Source organism: Pelodiscus sinensis, chromosome 5, assembly GCF_052426305.1.
Source record: "Pelodiscus sinensis isolate ZL-2025 chromosome 5, ASM5242630v1, whole genome shotgun sequence".
Lineage (NCBI taxonomy): Eukaryota > Metazoa > Chordata > Testudines > Trionychidae > Pelodiscus > Pelodiscus sinensis.
In genome coordinates, this window is record NC_143056.1 from 72,176,259 (window position 1) to 72,192,728 (window position 16,470).

General features: G+C 42.9%; 1 protein-coding gene across 19 annotated transcripts in view; it reads right to left on the reverse strand.

The window, feature by feature from the left end:
* Positions 1 to 435: 435 nt before the first annotated feature.
* The window catches only part of GPHN (gephyrin), a 527,119-nt gene continuing 511,084 nt past the window's right edge, over positions 436 to 16,470 (reverse strand). For all 19 annotated transcript variants that reach the window (XM_089778535.1, XM_075927413.2, XM_075927415.2 and 16 more), the window contains 6 exons: positions 11,334 to 11,421; positions 10,893 to 10,966; positions 9,583 to 9,647; positions 7,762 to 7,865; positions 3,897 to 3,993; positions 436 to 1,447 (listed from right to left, as the gene is read on the reverse strand). In XM_089778535.1, the coding sequence (XP_089634661.1) occupies positions 1,314 to 1,447; positions 3,897 to 3,993; positions 7,762 to 7,865; positions 9,583 to 9,647; positions 10,893 to 10,966; positions 11,334 to 11,421 (562 nt within the window). In that variant the 3' untranslated portion in view covers positions 436 to 1,313. The remainder of the gene's footprint in view (positions 1,448 to 3,896; positions 3,994 to 7,761; positions 7,866 to 9,582; positions 9,648 to 10,892; positions 10,967 to 11,333; positions 11,422 to 16,470) is intronic.

Consider the following 16,470-nt stretch of genomic DNA (forward strand, 5'->3'; position numbering starts at 1 on the left):
CATGATGCCAAAAAGTTTGGGAACCACTGGTCTATATCATCCCTGATAGATGTCTATGGACTCCCAGAGTACATAATTTGCGCAAGTTGTCAATGGACAAGTTATTAATAAAAGATTAATGTGAAGAGAAAGGACATACAGTATTAGGTCATACCACTTCTAGTACATCTCAAGGGTCAGTTCAGAACTGTCATACAATTCAACAAAAGCACAATGCTTTTCCAGTCCAGTTTTAAATTACTCAGTCCTGGGCTCTTCCACCTCTTTAACTGGAAAACTATCTTTCACTTAGAACAATCTAAATGTCCCTTTTGGCCTAATTTCAGTTCCTGCAGTATATCACCTAAGACAGTTCATTTTATCCTAGTCATTCCACCCTACTACTGAAAGAAACATTATTCCCTATTTTCAAACAACAAGGCTAAAACAGTGAAATTTTAAATAATGATCAAGGAATTTTTTTTATTCATTTAAGTTTCAATATCATTACAGAAAATGTTATGGTACAGAGTTGTTTAACATTAGTTTTATTTCTTTGCTCATTTGATTTTCACATGAATGCTGGTAACATTAATATCTGTACAAGATCAGTCTTTGATTTTTTTTTTTTAGTTTTTAATTCTGTACATTTTTAAATGTATTGGTTAAAAAGGCTGTCAGCACTTAAGGAAGCAGTTTTTTTGTGTTTGTTCAAATAAAAGGTTCCAGTTACTGCCCAAGAATACTGAGCTGGGTGGCTGCTGGGCCGAGAGATATCCCTGAACGCGCAGCAAGGGGGGAAACCTTGGGGCTTGACCGGGTTCCCAGTGCAGCCACTCTGCTTTTGGCACTGTGCACATCAACACGAGATACAAGATAAAGAACAAGCAGAAGCTCTCTGTGAAGCAATTATGAAGCATACTAATAAGGGAAATCCAAGTGTTGTCTACGCTAGTATAAATAAGCAGACAGCCTTGTTTTAAGAGCATAAGTAGTTGTATCTTAAAGATGAGAAAAAACACAAGTTTTGCAGGCACCTACTGCTGTCTACTAAAAGCTACTGCTATCAGAACTAGCATTGAACACACAAAGCAATTGCAAGAAAGGAAAAAGTTGCTTTGATATAATCAGAATAAATTTCTTTGTTAAGATTTGTTTTTTAAAGTTTTTTTTAAAAGGTATTTATTTAAATTCCATTTGAAATATAGTTCAAGATGTTGACTATACTGATCAACTTTTATCCAAATCAGAAAAACTAGCTGTGCCGTTGCATATTACAGGATACAGTCAATGATATGTGGACATGCATCAAAGCTTCATTCTTGCTGGTGACATCATAGCCTTCCAATGACCATGACATCCACCACCTCGCCCTTGTGAAGCTCCACATACTGCTCTGTCTTTGGAGGTAGCATCAACAGTCCATTGGCACTACGCATACTCATCAGACGACTACTCATCTGATTCCCTAGAAGGGAAAGAGAGAAAGATTGCAGTTAACAATACAACTACAGGCAGTCCCCGGGTTACGTACAAGACAGGGACTGTAGGTTTGTTCTTAAGTTGAATCTGTATGTAAGTTGGAACTGGCGTCCAGATTCAGCCGCGGCTGAAACTGACCGCCAGTTCTGACTTACATACAGAATCAACTTAAGAACCCCAAGCATCCCCAAGTCAACTGCTGCTGAAACTGATCAGCAGCTGATTCCAGGAAGCCCGGGACAGAGCAACTCTGCCTCGGGTTTCCTGTAGTCAGCACTGGTCAGTTTCAGCAGCGGCTAAATCAGGACGCCTGGGGCAGAGCAGCTGGGGTGCTGCTGGGTTGCTCCAGTAGCGCTGCTCCTCGGCACTACTGGACCAACCCAGCAGCACCCCATCTGCTCTGCCCCAGGTGTCCTGATTCAGCCGCTGCTGAAACTGACCAGCAGCGGCTGAATCAGGACCAGAGCAGCTGGGGTGCTGCTGGGTTGGACCAGTAGCGCCCAGAGCGGCGCTGCGGGACCAACTGGCAGCACCCCAGCTGCTCTGCCACAGGCGTCCGGAGAAAAGCCTAGTCTGCTGGGGGGGGGGGGGCGTACTAGCTGTGCCCCCCCCCACCCCAGCAGACCAGGAAGACACGGGCGGCGGACTAAGACGCACCGCGGTCCCGCCGCCTGGGTCTTCTGCAGCTTTGCTCCCAGTCTCCCTGGTCTGCTGGAGACCAGCAGACTAGGGAGACGGGGAGCAAAGCCTCTGAGGATGCCGGCAGCAGGACAGCCGCGGGGCGTCTGGGCTGTCCCACTGCCGGCTTCCCCCGCGGCTTTGCAAAGCCGCAGGGAAGCCGGCAGCGGAGCAGTCCAGGCGCGCCTGGGGTGCCCCGCTGCCCGAGCCCCCCCCGCAGCTTTGCAAAGCCGCGGGGAAGTCGGCAGCGGAGCAGTCCAGGTGCGCCTGGGCTGCCCCGCTGCCCGAGCCCCTCCGCGGCTTTGCTCTGCGTCTTCCTGGTCTGCAGACCAGGGAGACGCAGAGAAAGCCCCAGAGTACATGGGCGGCAGGACCGCGAGGTCCCGCAGTCCGTGTACTCTGGGGCAGCCCTGTTTATAACTGCGGATCCGACATAAGTCGGATCCGTGTAAGTCGGGGACTGCCTGTACCACAATACATGATGTTGGAAAAAGGGTTATTATTAGAAGGAGAAGCATGAAACTAATTTGGTCATGGTGGAATGGGTATGGATACTCAATGGATGCAAATACCCACAACATACTCATGAGACAGAATTTGTCAGATTATTTTTTCCAGGTTCTCCAAACATCCATTAACTCATTTTTCTTTCTATTCAAGTCCCATTTAACACCCTTAGTCTTGCAATATATCATGAGGGTGAATAATTTCAGCTCTGCAGGACCAACCGTGAAGCAAAATAAAGAGGCAAAAGTCCCCACAGAGAATACCATGTCTTTGGCTTCCCCATGTTCAAAATTGAGGGCTGACAGTGAGAGTATTCCAATTGGCATCAATTGTCTGCTTGGGACATGAGAAAAGAGGTAGTGCATAAAATAACCAGGAGTTAAACCATGTAAACCTTGATTGATAAAAATCAACACTTTGAATTGCACTTGTAAAAGTGTCTGGTCACTGGTTGGAATCAATGCTATGTATGAAAGAGACCCATCTATGAAATCTACCTAAATCAGCAGTGAAACACAATCAATACTAATAAATCTCCAGGTAGTCTCCAAGGAACGCTTCATGTAAAATGTATGGTTTTAAACCATTCTGGAGATGACAAAGCATGGATAACTGCAGCATGACCTACATCTATCTGAGAGGCAAAGTCAACCTTCTAGCCACATGTCAATGGAAAAACTACTCAACTATTGCTTCTACCTAGTAACTAACATGCAGCTGAACACTGAACAGCACCCTCAGATTGCAAATCTTGTTAAAAAAGTGGCCATATCCTCTTGATTGAGAGAACAGATACCATCCTCAGCCATCTCTTCTGGATGTTTCTCCCTTTCAGCTAGCAACATCTCTGTTTATTTCAAATAAAATTCTAGAAGCCATCTTCCAACCTGTATTTAATAAATGTAGTAGTTTGGAAGTGAGCATGTGAGTAAGCAAGCATGTCTGTGAGGAGCATAAACAAGTGTGAGTAAATGTTTATGCAAAAGAACATGTTCAAATAGGCAGGCTGTGTGTATGCAAATGCATGTGTGTCAGGGAGCTTAAAGGCTAGCAATTGTGTAAAAAATTGGAGTAGGCTAGTAAGTCTGTGTTTTACAGCATCAGTGAACTTGCATGTAAGTAAGTTGCATATGTATGTTGGCAAAGAAGCAGTTGTAGACATCTGTGTGTAAATATGCGTATGTGTTTGATTGTAGGGTAGATTTCTGGAAGCCTGTGTGTAATTGTGTCAATGTACGTAAGTGGCTAACCTGTACTCTGTGCCCAAGGCAGTGGTTCTTGGTGATGCCAAGTCAGTATGCACCGATGGTATTCTGGGCGAGGATCTAATTTTACATCACATGATAACTGCAGGAGAAGCAAAAAGAAGAAGAAGATACAGACTGTCATTAACATTTCAGTAGAGAAGCTGGATTTTATTCTGCCTCAGTCATCAGCAATAGGACTGTCAGCTCAGTTCTCACTGTAGAATGTTTACTACTGATGAAGGCTGGGTAAACTTACATTGACATAGCTAGTACATTTCAATCTACCTACCTCTTCACCTCTAGGGTGGAACACAACAGAGTTGTTAACTGAAGAGTAGCTTTACATAACTGTTCAGAACTAGAAGAGTAGAGTAAATTATGCAGTTGAAATTGTAGAGAGAATTAAAATTGGCAAGAAGTAATTATCTCAATCAGTGTTTGTTTAAAACCCAAGAACTAATACACCCTAATACTGTCAAAAATTCCATGGGCAAGTCAAGTGGTCAGGACCTCACGCTTACATCTCATTTGAAAGATGGTGATTCAAATAGTGCAGGGCCCATTAACGACAATCTGTGATTTTGGTTGGATATTGACTCAAAGGGAAGAGTGCCATCTATTTAATCATCATCAGCACTTCCTACTTCTAAAAAGTGGCATGATGGATTAAGAGGCAGAAAGAATAGAGTTTGTTGTTGAGACTTCAGGTAGTGTTTGCAGCACTGACAGCTTACAAGTCCATATATTTTTTTTTCTAAACGGAGAAATTTGGAAACAGATAGAATTAAGAATATAGAAACATGGACACAACAGCAATACAGTCACTATCAAAACCTTCCTATTATATCATTCAACATTCTGATGTGAACAGACACAATTCTGAGAGAAACGCATCCCAACTTACTTAACCTAAGTAAACCTATCTACACAAATTTATCAGAAATCCCCTTTTCTTTCCCCATTTTTCTTTTCATCATTTCAGTCCACACCAAATCCTGTAGGAAGGCAAACCTTCCTACAGTTGTCTAAGCTACGCTTCTAGACACTGCCTTTCTTATGCTCTTATACTATGTCTCTGATCTTCCTAGACTCTATATATACTCAAAATTTGTGTTAAAAAAGTCCGTCCTCCCCCCTGCCATAGCATAGTTCTTTAGGCAGTCAGTTCTTTGAAACTATAACAGCAATATGATTCAACAGAATATTCTTAGATACTACAGGTTTAACCTTTAAAATCGGGTACTCTTTGGTCTGGCAACATCTGTGGTGCAGCAGGACCACAGATATTCCTGAGCCACGGAGCCCCAGCGGCTGAGAATTGGGAAGCAAGAAGGCCTGTGGCTGGGAGTGTGGCTAGAACCAGCAGCAGTGGAGCCTATGCCTGGGAGCCTGGATGGGGTGGGCAGCCCAAGGCCAGTGGCAGTAGAGGGACTGGGAGTGGGATCCCAGCCAGGACTGTGGCAGCATCCCAGCTGAGGCTGCGGGCAACTTCCCAGCCAGAGTAGGTGTCAACAGCAAGGCCAGTGTCCCAACCAGGATTGACAGTTGCATCCCGGCCAGGACCGGTGGTGGCAGCAGGGCCGGTAGTCTGGCTACAGTAGGCAGTCAGAGGTTGGCTGCCTAGCTGGGGTCATCAGTGGCAGCAGGGCGGCCTGAGTGGGTTTAGTGGGCAGGGCGGGGGCTGAGAGCAGAGGCAGGCAGCTGCAGAGTAGCTACAGAAAATTCTAGCCATAAAGGGTTTAGTCCCCTCCAGTGCTTTTTTTGTGACAGTGTGGTGTACCGTCACTTGCCTCTTTCCCTCAGTACAGCCCCCAGCCGGCCCTGGAAGCACCTGGGACATGTGGCAATTAAAGGGGCCACGACGGCATTTCGGCTTTCTGCCCTGACCTCCCAAGTCTCCCTGGTTACTCCCCGGTGCTTTTTTGGTACTCGAAAAATTTTGAAACCCTAGTACCGGCACCTTTTTTTTTTTCTTTAAACAAACAAACAAAACAAAAACAAAAAAACAAACAAACAAAAAAGAGGCAAGCACTGGACCCCCCGCAAAGATCTATGGATGGAGGAATGAACTAGAGAAAAACCCAGCTCTTTGTGAAGTACGTCAGTGTTAACTGGTCTCTAGTGCCAGTGAATTGCATTGACAGGAACATGCATGAATGAGATTTTTATTACCCATCATTCAGAATAACAGGTCTGGGAAATGTGGAAGAGAGATACAGCAATGTGTAAGTGAAAAATGTGGCTCTATCTTGGAGTGATTTCAGGAACTAAAATTATCACTAAATGAAGACAGAAATTATGTTAAATAAGCAAATTTACAATGATATGGATGGGCTGGTTTGATAGGGCCTACTAGGACTTTCTGGATTATTTTGCAGGAAACTGGAATTTGCTTAATTTCTGGATCCAGTCTTCCCTTTTTCTGGGTTGACAGTAGCTTGGAAAAGACATGGTGAAGACTTTATACTCAGTTCTGGGGCTGAGATGGAAAATGGAGAAATGGTCTTCAATAGGAAACTCTCAGATCACCCTAAACTATTTCTGTTCCTTCTCAGTGTAAACACCTATTACAGTAAACTTCTGATAATCCGGCACCTTTAAGACCCAGGGGGTGCCGGATTATCAGATATGCTGGACTATCGGAAGAGGGGACTACGAGGGGGTCTAGGGTGGTGTGGGGGGGATGCCACCCCAGACTCCTCATAGCCCCCCCTTCTGATAGTCTGGCTCTGCCCCAGGCGTTCCTGATTCAGCCGCTGCTGGTCAGTTTCAGCAGCGGCTGAATCGGGGACGCCTGCAGCAGAGCAGCTGGAGTGCTGCCGGGTTGGTCCGGTCGCACCGACCCTTGGCACTGCGAGACCAACCCAGCAGCACCCCAGCTGCTCTTGGGGACGCCTGGCGCAGAGCAGCTGGGGTGCTGCCGGGTTGGTCCCTCAGCGCCGCTCCTCGGCGCTACTGGACCAACCCGGCATCACCCCAGCTGCTCTACCCCAGGTGTCCCCAAGTCAGCCACTGCTGATACTGATCAGCGGCTGACTCCAGGAAGCCCGAGCCAGAGCTGCTCTGCCCTGGCTTCCTGGAGTCAGCCACTGGTCAGTTTCAGCAGTGGCTGAATCAGGATGCCTGGGACAGAGCAGCTGGGGCGCTGCCGAGTTGGTCCCCGCAGCGCCGAGGTGCGGCGCTGTGGGGACCAACCCGGCAGCACCCCAGCTGCTCTGTCCCAGGTTTACCCAAGTCAGCTGCTGCTGAAACTGATCAGGGGCTGATTCCAGGAAGCTGCGGAAGAGCAGCTCTACCTCGGGCTTCCTGGAGTCAGCCGCTGGTCAGTTTCAGCAGTGGCTGAATTGGGAACAGCTGGGGTGCTGCCCGGTTGGTCCCGCAGCCCCGAGGGGCAGCGCTACGGGACCTACCCAGCAGCACTCCAGCTGCTCTGGCCCCGGCTTCCCTGATTCAGCCGCTGGTCAGTTTTAGCAGCAGCTGAATCGGGGAAGCTGGGGGCAGAGCAGCTCCAATGGTCTGGCTGCCCGGAGCACTTCCGGGTTCCTGATGGTGCCGGACCATCAGGAGTGCCGGACCATCAGATGCCAGACCATTGGAGTTTTACTGTACATCTTTTCAGGCAATTGTCTTATGAACTTTAGATGTCATTTAATTGAATTAAACATATATTTAGCTTTTAAAATCTTCTTCTTTAGTCATCTAACCTATTTTCTGCTCTGAATCCACTTCAATTTATCATCGTATCTCTACTGTTAAGTTATACAAAGTTAGAGTATGTGGGGACTTACCGGGTGTGTTAGATAGCAGGATCCCAACATGATACAGAAGCTAACTATTTTAAATATATCCCATATTTGAAAGTCCTTACCCGGGCTTTGATAATGGTAGGCCGAGGATCCAAAATGCCCTGCATTTTCCTCAGTGCTGGGACTACAAAGAGATTACAGGTGACAACAGCTGATACAGGATTTCCTAGACGGCAAAACACAACAGTAGTTCACATGTAAGTAAGTCTGAGTTAAGATGTGAAACACTGAAATTATCCCATATTTCCATAGCAACTGTCATCCTAAAGAATTCAAAGAGCTTTTGACACTAAGTATAGGGGAAGAACTTAACCAAAATCTGGAGTGGTATATGGCAGTTGTTAAGAAGCACACAACTGTTCTACTCAGGAGTTTAGGACAAGTGGAGAAGCAGAATACTGTATCCAACCGAAACTGAAAGGGAACTTGAGGGCTGCAGATTGTAATGTATCAGATTATAATTCACACTAGGCATTGGATTAATATCTGTAATTTTGTAAAAAGTATCATGGGGTCTTTAATATCCGCACAATCTCAGATTCTTTATGTATTCATTGGGAAGTTGGAACTTGGCTGTAAAATGTCCCCTAACATCATACCAGCAAATTGTTTTAGTACTAACTTGGAGTAGCACAAGATACTGGGGTTTAATATTGACTCGGAGAGAAGAGTGCCACCTACTTTTTACCAGCAACACTTCTTACCAACACCTGGGCTGTTCTTGGTGACAACCCTAATATACATTATACAATTAGGTGTATGCTCTACTCATCTCTCTCCTGAAAACAATCAGTATGTAGCTTCCTGGCCACACTCCTAATCCAATACTGAGGTTAGGTCTATACTATAACTTAAGTCAATGTTACTTATCTCTCTCAGGTATGAAAAAGACACTTTCTGTGTAATGGTGATGCAAGATATACTGATCTAAGCACTTTCCACACTAGCACTTGCTTATTGGATAGTAATGTAGACTAGTCAATTCTTCCCCTTCCCCCATGCTGCCTCTATGAAAGAGGCAGCAAAGGGGGGGGAGGAGTACTTCAAAGTGGCAGTGGGCTGCCCCTTTAAAATGCCACCTCTGCACGATTCAAAGGGGCGGCAGGGGAGCCCGGGCTCAGCTGGGGACTCCCCAGTTGATCCCAGGCTCCCTGCAATATTTCCCCAGGACCTAGCCTCAGCTGGGGAGTCCCCAGCTGACCCTGGGTTTCAGGGAAGTGCCACGTGGAACCCGGGGTCAGCTGGGGAGTCCCTAGCTGAGCCCGGGCTCCCCTGCTGCCCCTTTGAAACTGATCAGCTGTGTGGTGGCTGCTCCTTTGAAACTGCCGTCTCTGCATGAGTCAAAGGGGCAGGGGAGCCCATAGCATGGAGCCCGAGGTCAGCAGGGGACTGTAAGTCCTCCGCTGACCCTGGGCTCCATGGCTTTGAAACGCACAAGAGCCCCAGTGCCTCATGTACCTTGTCACAGTATGAGTTTGACAAGCAAGAGTACACTTTTATGACATTTTCTGGGACTGCTAGTTTTTGTCTAAACTGCTAGTTTATGTCTGGTACATCAGATTCTTTAATTTAACTAACATGGGTAATTCCTTCAGGGAATATCTATTGGGAGGAAGAGGAAAGTAAGAGGCAAGGGCAACTGCACAATTTTCTTTACAAACACAAAGGAAGTCTCTGGTCTTGTGCTCCATCACATGCTCAGGCCTAAGAACTCTCTGGCATACCCTCAAATAAACCCTTTTCTGAATAAAAATTGGTGAGAAAATCTCAAGAATTATAGAGGATCAAGTGCCAGACCTCTGATCTTCGTGAGGCATTCTTGTTTTGTTTTATATCTCTTTGTAGCTATGGACGTTAACAAAAAACATCACAAAATATCTTACCTGGCAGTGCAAAGATTATTTTTCGTACGCCATCAATATCCAAAGTTGCAAATGTTGTTGGCAATCTGGGGAGAAAAAAATGTTTAATAAATACACTGAATTCGGGTCTAGCCCGGCTGCACTATTTTAATGTATAGATTACCTTCCATTCCTTTCATAATCTGAAATTTGCTTTGTCTCCTTTATTGTCACTGTTTTTTAAAACTTAGAGCACTGTGAGCATAGTGCTTATTAAATTGTGCTGAAGAGCTTAAATTGATTACATTCATCTCCTTGTCCTCATCCTTCCCTCTCTCCCAACAATCATTTTAACCTGTTCCCCACATGTTGATCCTTCTGTCTAGTAAGCATTTCTCCTCGCCAGATTCCTGACTGCATGATACCCTTTCTGCCCAAATTGCTTTAGAATCATTAATACTTATTCATACTGTATTGGCCCATAGACATCCCAATAAAGGACTGATTACTTTAACCATACAACTTCCACTTTCCTCCTTGGACCTCTCTTCCTGCTGACAATTGTCTCAATTCCTTGAGTCTCCAGGCAGCCAATCTCAAATGACCCAGCTGGTAGAATACTAAAGCTGACCACAATTATCACTCCCAGATTATTAAAACATTGAGTTACCAGGTGTCATCCACTTGGGACCTGCTTAGTGTTCCAAGGGTTAAGGACTTGTCAAATGTCTTCATTTTATTTAGAAAGAATCCTGTTGCTACAATAGGTATTTTCTCCTTTTCATATCTGTTTTTTATTTTTTTGAACATCTGCATTAGTAGTATACTCTACGTGCTTATATGTAAAACAAGCATGTAAAACATCCTGTATCACTTCAGAATTCCTTTAGACAAGGAGCATTGCAACCAAGATTTCTACTCCAGCCTTCTCTTATTTAAAAACTCTTTTTTTGTATCTATATGGGTCATGTGAATTTTGAAGGGATGTGAAACGTTTAATGAACATAACAACTAGAATGGAGTTCCATTTCTCAGTTTTCATAGCAAAGTTTGTGTCTGAGCCTGGCAACATATTCAGAGCACTGAACGTTTTTGAATATTAATTTTTTTCTGTGATTTCCAACATAGCAATTTCTATTGTTAATCAATAGTAAGCTTTCAATTCCAGTTGAATTCACTAGCAATGGTAAGAATGATTTAATTAGGGTTGCTACTATTTCTTTTCCCATATACAATTATCCAGTGGTTTTTATTAGGTTTTAAAATAACATCTCTACCAAAACAGGACAAAAACCATGTGTAGCACCAGGTAAACTCCATCAGGGCTACAAAATTAAAAACATATTTCTTACCCTGGTTTCATAAAAACTCTGCCAAAGTGAATCTGTGCATGAAGGTCAATGTCCAGCACCTGTTTAAGATAGTCCTGTTTAAATTAAAAAAAAAAGTTGTTTACAGTGCTTACTGCATCAAAGATGTTTATTAAAGTCTAGTGTACATGGAAGCCCTGTTTAAAGTGTTATAAACTAGTGGGGAATTTCTAGTACTAGAAAGGAGTAACTTGCAAAAAGATGGGTGAGGAATGCTTAGATTGTTCCCAGCGATATCATAAAACCATGATAGCACAGAAACAAAATCATAAGGACAGTATCAAAGATTACTTGTATAATTAATCCACTATCCCTAGGTTCAGGGAATTGGGGTCCTTTGATAATAATCATGACTACATTTGGAGTTGCCATCAGGAACTCCTGACTTCATGTCTGATGAATCATTCATGCTTCAGCTTATACCTTTTCACCCATGGACACGCCTCCTGATGTGATGATAACGTCTGCACGGCTGATACCCTCATTCAGTGCATTCAGTAAGTCATCTGGGCTGCAAGAAAATCAAATGAAAGATTAATAGCAAGATAAATATTTTAGGTACAGCATAAAGTAAAACATAAATATATATTTGCATAAAAATATAAGGATCTCACAAAACTAGGTGATTGGGCAACAAAATGGCAAATTAATTTTAATGTTGATAAATGCAAAGTAATGCACGCGGAAAAAATAATCCCAACTATGCATACAAAAATGATGGGAACTAATTTAGCTATAACCACTCAAGAGAGAGATCTTGGAGTCACTGTGGATAGTTTTCTGAAAACATCCACTCAATGTGCAGCAGCAGTCAAAAAAGCAAACCGAATGTTAGGAATCATTTAAAAAGGTATAGAGAATAAGACAGAGAGTATCTTATTGTCTCTATATAAATCCATAGTACTCCCACATCTTGAATACTATGTATAGATGTGGTCATCTCATCTCAAAAAAGATATACTGGCATTGGAAAAGATTTAGAAAAGGGCAACAAAAATTATTAGGGGTTTGGAACAGGTGCCATATGAAGAGAGATTAAAATGACTGGGACTTTTTAGTATAGAAAAGAGGAGACTAAGGGGGATATGATAGATGTCTATAAAATCATGAGAGGTATGGTAAAGGTGATTAAGGTAAAATTATTGTTCCCCTAACCTAAGAACTAAGGGTCACCAAATGAAATTAGTAGATAGCTGGTTTAAAACAAACAAAAGGAAGTTTTTCTTCATGCAGCGCAGTCAACCTGTGGAACTCCTTGCCAGAGTTCCACAGGTGTGAAAACCAGGACTTTAACAGGGCTCAAAAAGGAGCTAGATAAATTCATGGAGGTTAGGTCCATCAGTACTTACAGAATAGGTAAGAATGGTGTTCTAGCCTCTGTTTGTCGGAGGTTGGAAATGGGTGACAGGAGAGGGATCACTTGATGATTACCTGTTTTGCTCACTTCCTCTGGGGTATCTGGCATTGGCCACTGTCGGATGACAGGATACTGAGCTAGACAGACCTTTGGTCTCACCAAGTATGGCTGTTCTTATGTTTTTATATATATTAGGTAACCATACAATTGTAGGAGTGAAAGGGACTTCGAGTGGTCATCTAGTTCAGGGGTTCTCAACCTTTCCAGACTATTATACCTTTTTTCAAGAATCTGAGCTGACTTGCATAACCAAAGTTTCACCTCCCTTAAAAGCTAATTGCTTATACAATCAGACATAAAAATAGAAAACTGTGACAACACACTATTACTGAAAAATTGCTTACATTTTCATTTGGTCTGTATGAAATTTTAATTTGTTCCAACATCACTAGGGCTTTTTAGTTAGTCTGTTATAAAACTAGACAAATATCTAGATGAGCTGATGAGACCTCTGTGTACTCCCAGGGATATGAATACTTTTCGTTGACAACTACTGGTCTAGTCCATTCCCCACTTCTCATGGCAGAACTAAGTATTATCTAGAACAGGAGTGGCCAACCCGTTACAGGCAAAGAGCCAAAATAGTTGTGCATATAGTGCAAAGAGCCAGGGGGAAAAAGTTGTGGAGCAAAATAATAATACAAAAAAAGATGCCCCAGCTGCGTTAGGTCAAGTAGGGAAAAAAAAAAAAAAAGAAGCAGCCACCCCCCAGGGTTGAAAGAGAGAGAAAAAAGGAGGACTGCCCTTTAAGAAACGCAGTTAAAGGCATTTTGGCCACATCAGACCCAAGATGGGTCGCCACCATCTTGAAGACATCATTTTGAATGGCCACGCTAGACAGCTACCCTACACAGGGAGCCGGGAGCCATTTTCTGGGGCGCAGGGGCAGCTTCGTGAGCTGCACTTTCGGGGGAGGGGAAGAGCCACATGCGGCTCACGAGTTGCGGGTTGGCCACAGCTGATCTAGACCATCCTTGACAGGTGTTTGTCTGAGGGTACGTCTAGACTACATGCCTGTCGCCAGAGGCATGTAGATTAGGCTACCAGACATAGTAAAATGAAGTGGTGATTTAAATAATCGCTGCTTCATTTAAATTTACATGGCTGCCGCGCTGAGCCGACAAACAGCTGATCAGCTGTTTGTCGGCTCAGCGCGGCAGCCATGTAAATTTAAATGAAGCAGCGATTATTTAAATCACCACTTCATTTTACTATGTCTGGTAGCCTAATCTACATGCCTCTGGTGACAGAGGCATGTAGTCTAGACGTACCCTAACTTTCATTTAAACATCTCTAATGATAGAGATTCCACAACCTCTTTAGGTAATTTACCGTGCTAAATCACCGTGACATTTTAGGAATTTTTCCTAATGTACAACCAAAATTGTCATTGCTGTAATTTAAGCCTATTGCTTCTTATCCTATTCTCAGAGATTAAGGATAACATTTTTTCTTCCTTGCAACAACCTTTTAGGTATTTAAAAACGGATGACAGGATACTGAGCTGTCATATCCCTCTTAATCTTCTCTTCTCTAGGCTAAACAAACTCATTTTCTTCAATCTTCCCTCATAGGTCATGTTTTCTAGACCTTTAATCATTTTTTCATTATCATTTTATCATAGAATACTAGGACTGGAAGGGAGTCCAGTCTCCTGCCCTTATGGCAGGACCCAATACTTTCTAGACCATCCTTGAAAGACATTTATCTAACCTACTCTTAAATATCTCCAGAAATGGAGATTCCACAACTTCCCTAGGTAATTTATTCCAGTGTTTAACCAATCTGACAGTTAGGAACTTTTTCCTAATGTCCAACCTAAACCTCCCTTGCTGCAGTTTAAGCCCATTGCTTCTTGTTCTATCCTCAGAGGCCAGGAAGAACATGTTTTCTCCCTCCTCCTTATGACATCCTTTTAGATACCTGAGAACTGCTATCATGTCCCCCTTCAATCTTCTCTTTTCTAAACTAAACAAACCCAATTCTTTCAGTCTTCCTTCATAGGTTATGTTCTCTAGACCTTTAATCATTCTTTTTGCTCTTCTCTGGACCTTCTCCAATTTCTCCACATCTTTCTTGAAATGTGGTGCTTAGAACTGGACCCGATATTCCAACTGAGGCCTAACCAGCTCAGAGTAGAGTGAAAGAATGATTTCTCGTGTCTTGCTCACAACTCACCTGTTAATGCATCCTAGAATCATGTTTGCTTTTTTTGCAACAGTGTCACACTGTTGACTCATATTTAGCTTGTGGTCCACTATAACCCCTAGATCTCTTTCTGCTGTACTCCTTCCAAGACAGTTGCTTCCCATTCTGTATGTGTGAAACTGTTGTTCCTTCCTAAGTGGAGCACTTTGCATTTGTCCTTATTAAACTTCATCCTGTTTACCTCAGACCATTTCTCCAGTTTGTCTAGATCATTTTGAACTATGACCTTATCCTCCAAAGCAGTTGCAACCCCTCCTAACTTGATATCTGCAAACTTAATAAGCGTACTTTCAATGCCAATATCTAAATCGCTGATGAAGATATTGAACGGAACCGGTCCCAAAACAGACCCCTGCGGAACACCATTTGTTATACATTTCCAGCAGGATTGTGAACCATTAATAACTACTCTCTGGGAACGGTTATCCAGCCAGTTATGCACCCACCTTATAGTAGCCCCATCTAAGTTATATTTGCCTAGTTTATTGATAAGTATATCATGAGAGACCGTATGAAATGCCTTACTAAAGTCTAGGCATACCACGTCCACCGCTTCTCCCTTATCCACAAGGCTCGTTATCCTATCCAAGAAAGCTATCAGGTTGGTTTGACATGATTTGTTCTTTACAAATCCATGCTGGCTGTTCCCTGTCACCTTATCATCTTCCAAGTATTTGCAGATGATTTCCTTAATCATGATATATCCCTCCCAAATGGAAGTTTCCACTTCATGACTCTTACAAAGTGGGCTCCCAGCCCACTAAAGCTTATGCCCAAATATATTTGTCTTTAAAGTGCACAGGACTCCTTGTTTTTTGTTTTTTTTTTGTTTTTTTTTTTGCTGAAACGGACATACATGGCTACCCCTCTGAAACTTTAAAGTTTTCACTGCTCTTTTCTGGACTTTCTCCAATTTGTCCACATCTTTCCTGAAATGTGGTGCCAAGAAATGAAGACAATACTCCAGTTGAAGCCTAATCAGCACAGAGTGCAAGAATTACTTGTAATGTCTTGCTCACAATATGCCTGCTAATACATGCCAGAAAAATGTTTGCTTTTTCTGCAGTAGAGTTACACTGTTCTGTTTTCTTTCATAAGATTGCACATTCTTCTTAAGTAGATAGGCCAAGTTTACTCATGAGCAAATGATCTAATCAAACAAATACTACATAATTTGATACAGTTCTGACCAAGAGGTTACTGAGAATCAGTGGTAGAGGTGTAAGAATGAGTAGGACTGGAGCAGTGGAGGGTGCTACAACTCACAACTGAGATGTATTGGCGGAGCAGCATAAAGGGCTTGGGAACTGGAAAAACAAAAAATGAGCATCAGGTTATGATTTAAGAGCATTGCAATAGTTGTTTGTGGGAAGTTTGCACAATGCTGGGCTACACTTTGCCAGGTTCTATTCCTTGCTAATAGTCTCCCATTGTCATGAGCAATAATCCATCCACAAAGATAAAAAAGGTGAGAGTTATCCCTTTTCTTGGTACAAAGTACATTATCTACAGTCATCCCAATTTTTCAAGTTTTTTCATTAGTTGTTCTCCACAATCAACCCAGGGAAAGTAGGGCTGTCCCCTGACATAACATACACTAGAGTTGGCACAGATTCAGGCAATAAGCCCTTCAGATAGACAAATATTTTGCATCCTATGCTGAACTGGAAATTGAAATGATGCAGAATCAGGAATATATTGTATTTAATGGTGAAAATATTATAAATGAGGCTGAGTAATGGAAGGCTCCTTAATAACCTATCTAACCAATCCCTTCTCAATCTGATGTTACTTTTTGAAAAAACAAACATTTATTGTTAAATATACAACTTTCATTTTCAAATCTCAGTGATATGGATTAAAATAACTTTCAAGTTCTAAACCATCTATCTTGATGTATACTCTTTATAAAGTTGAACACTAGAGATGCTAAGA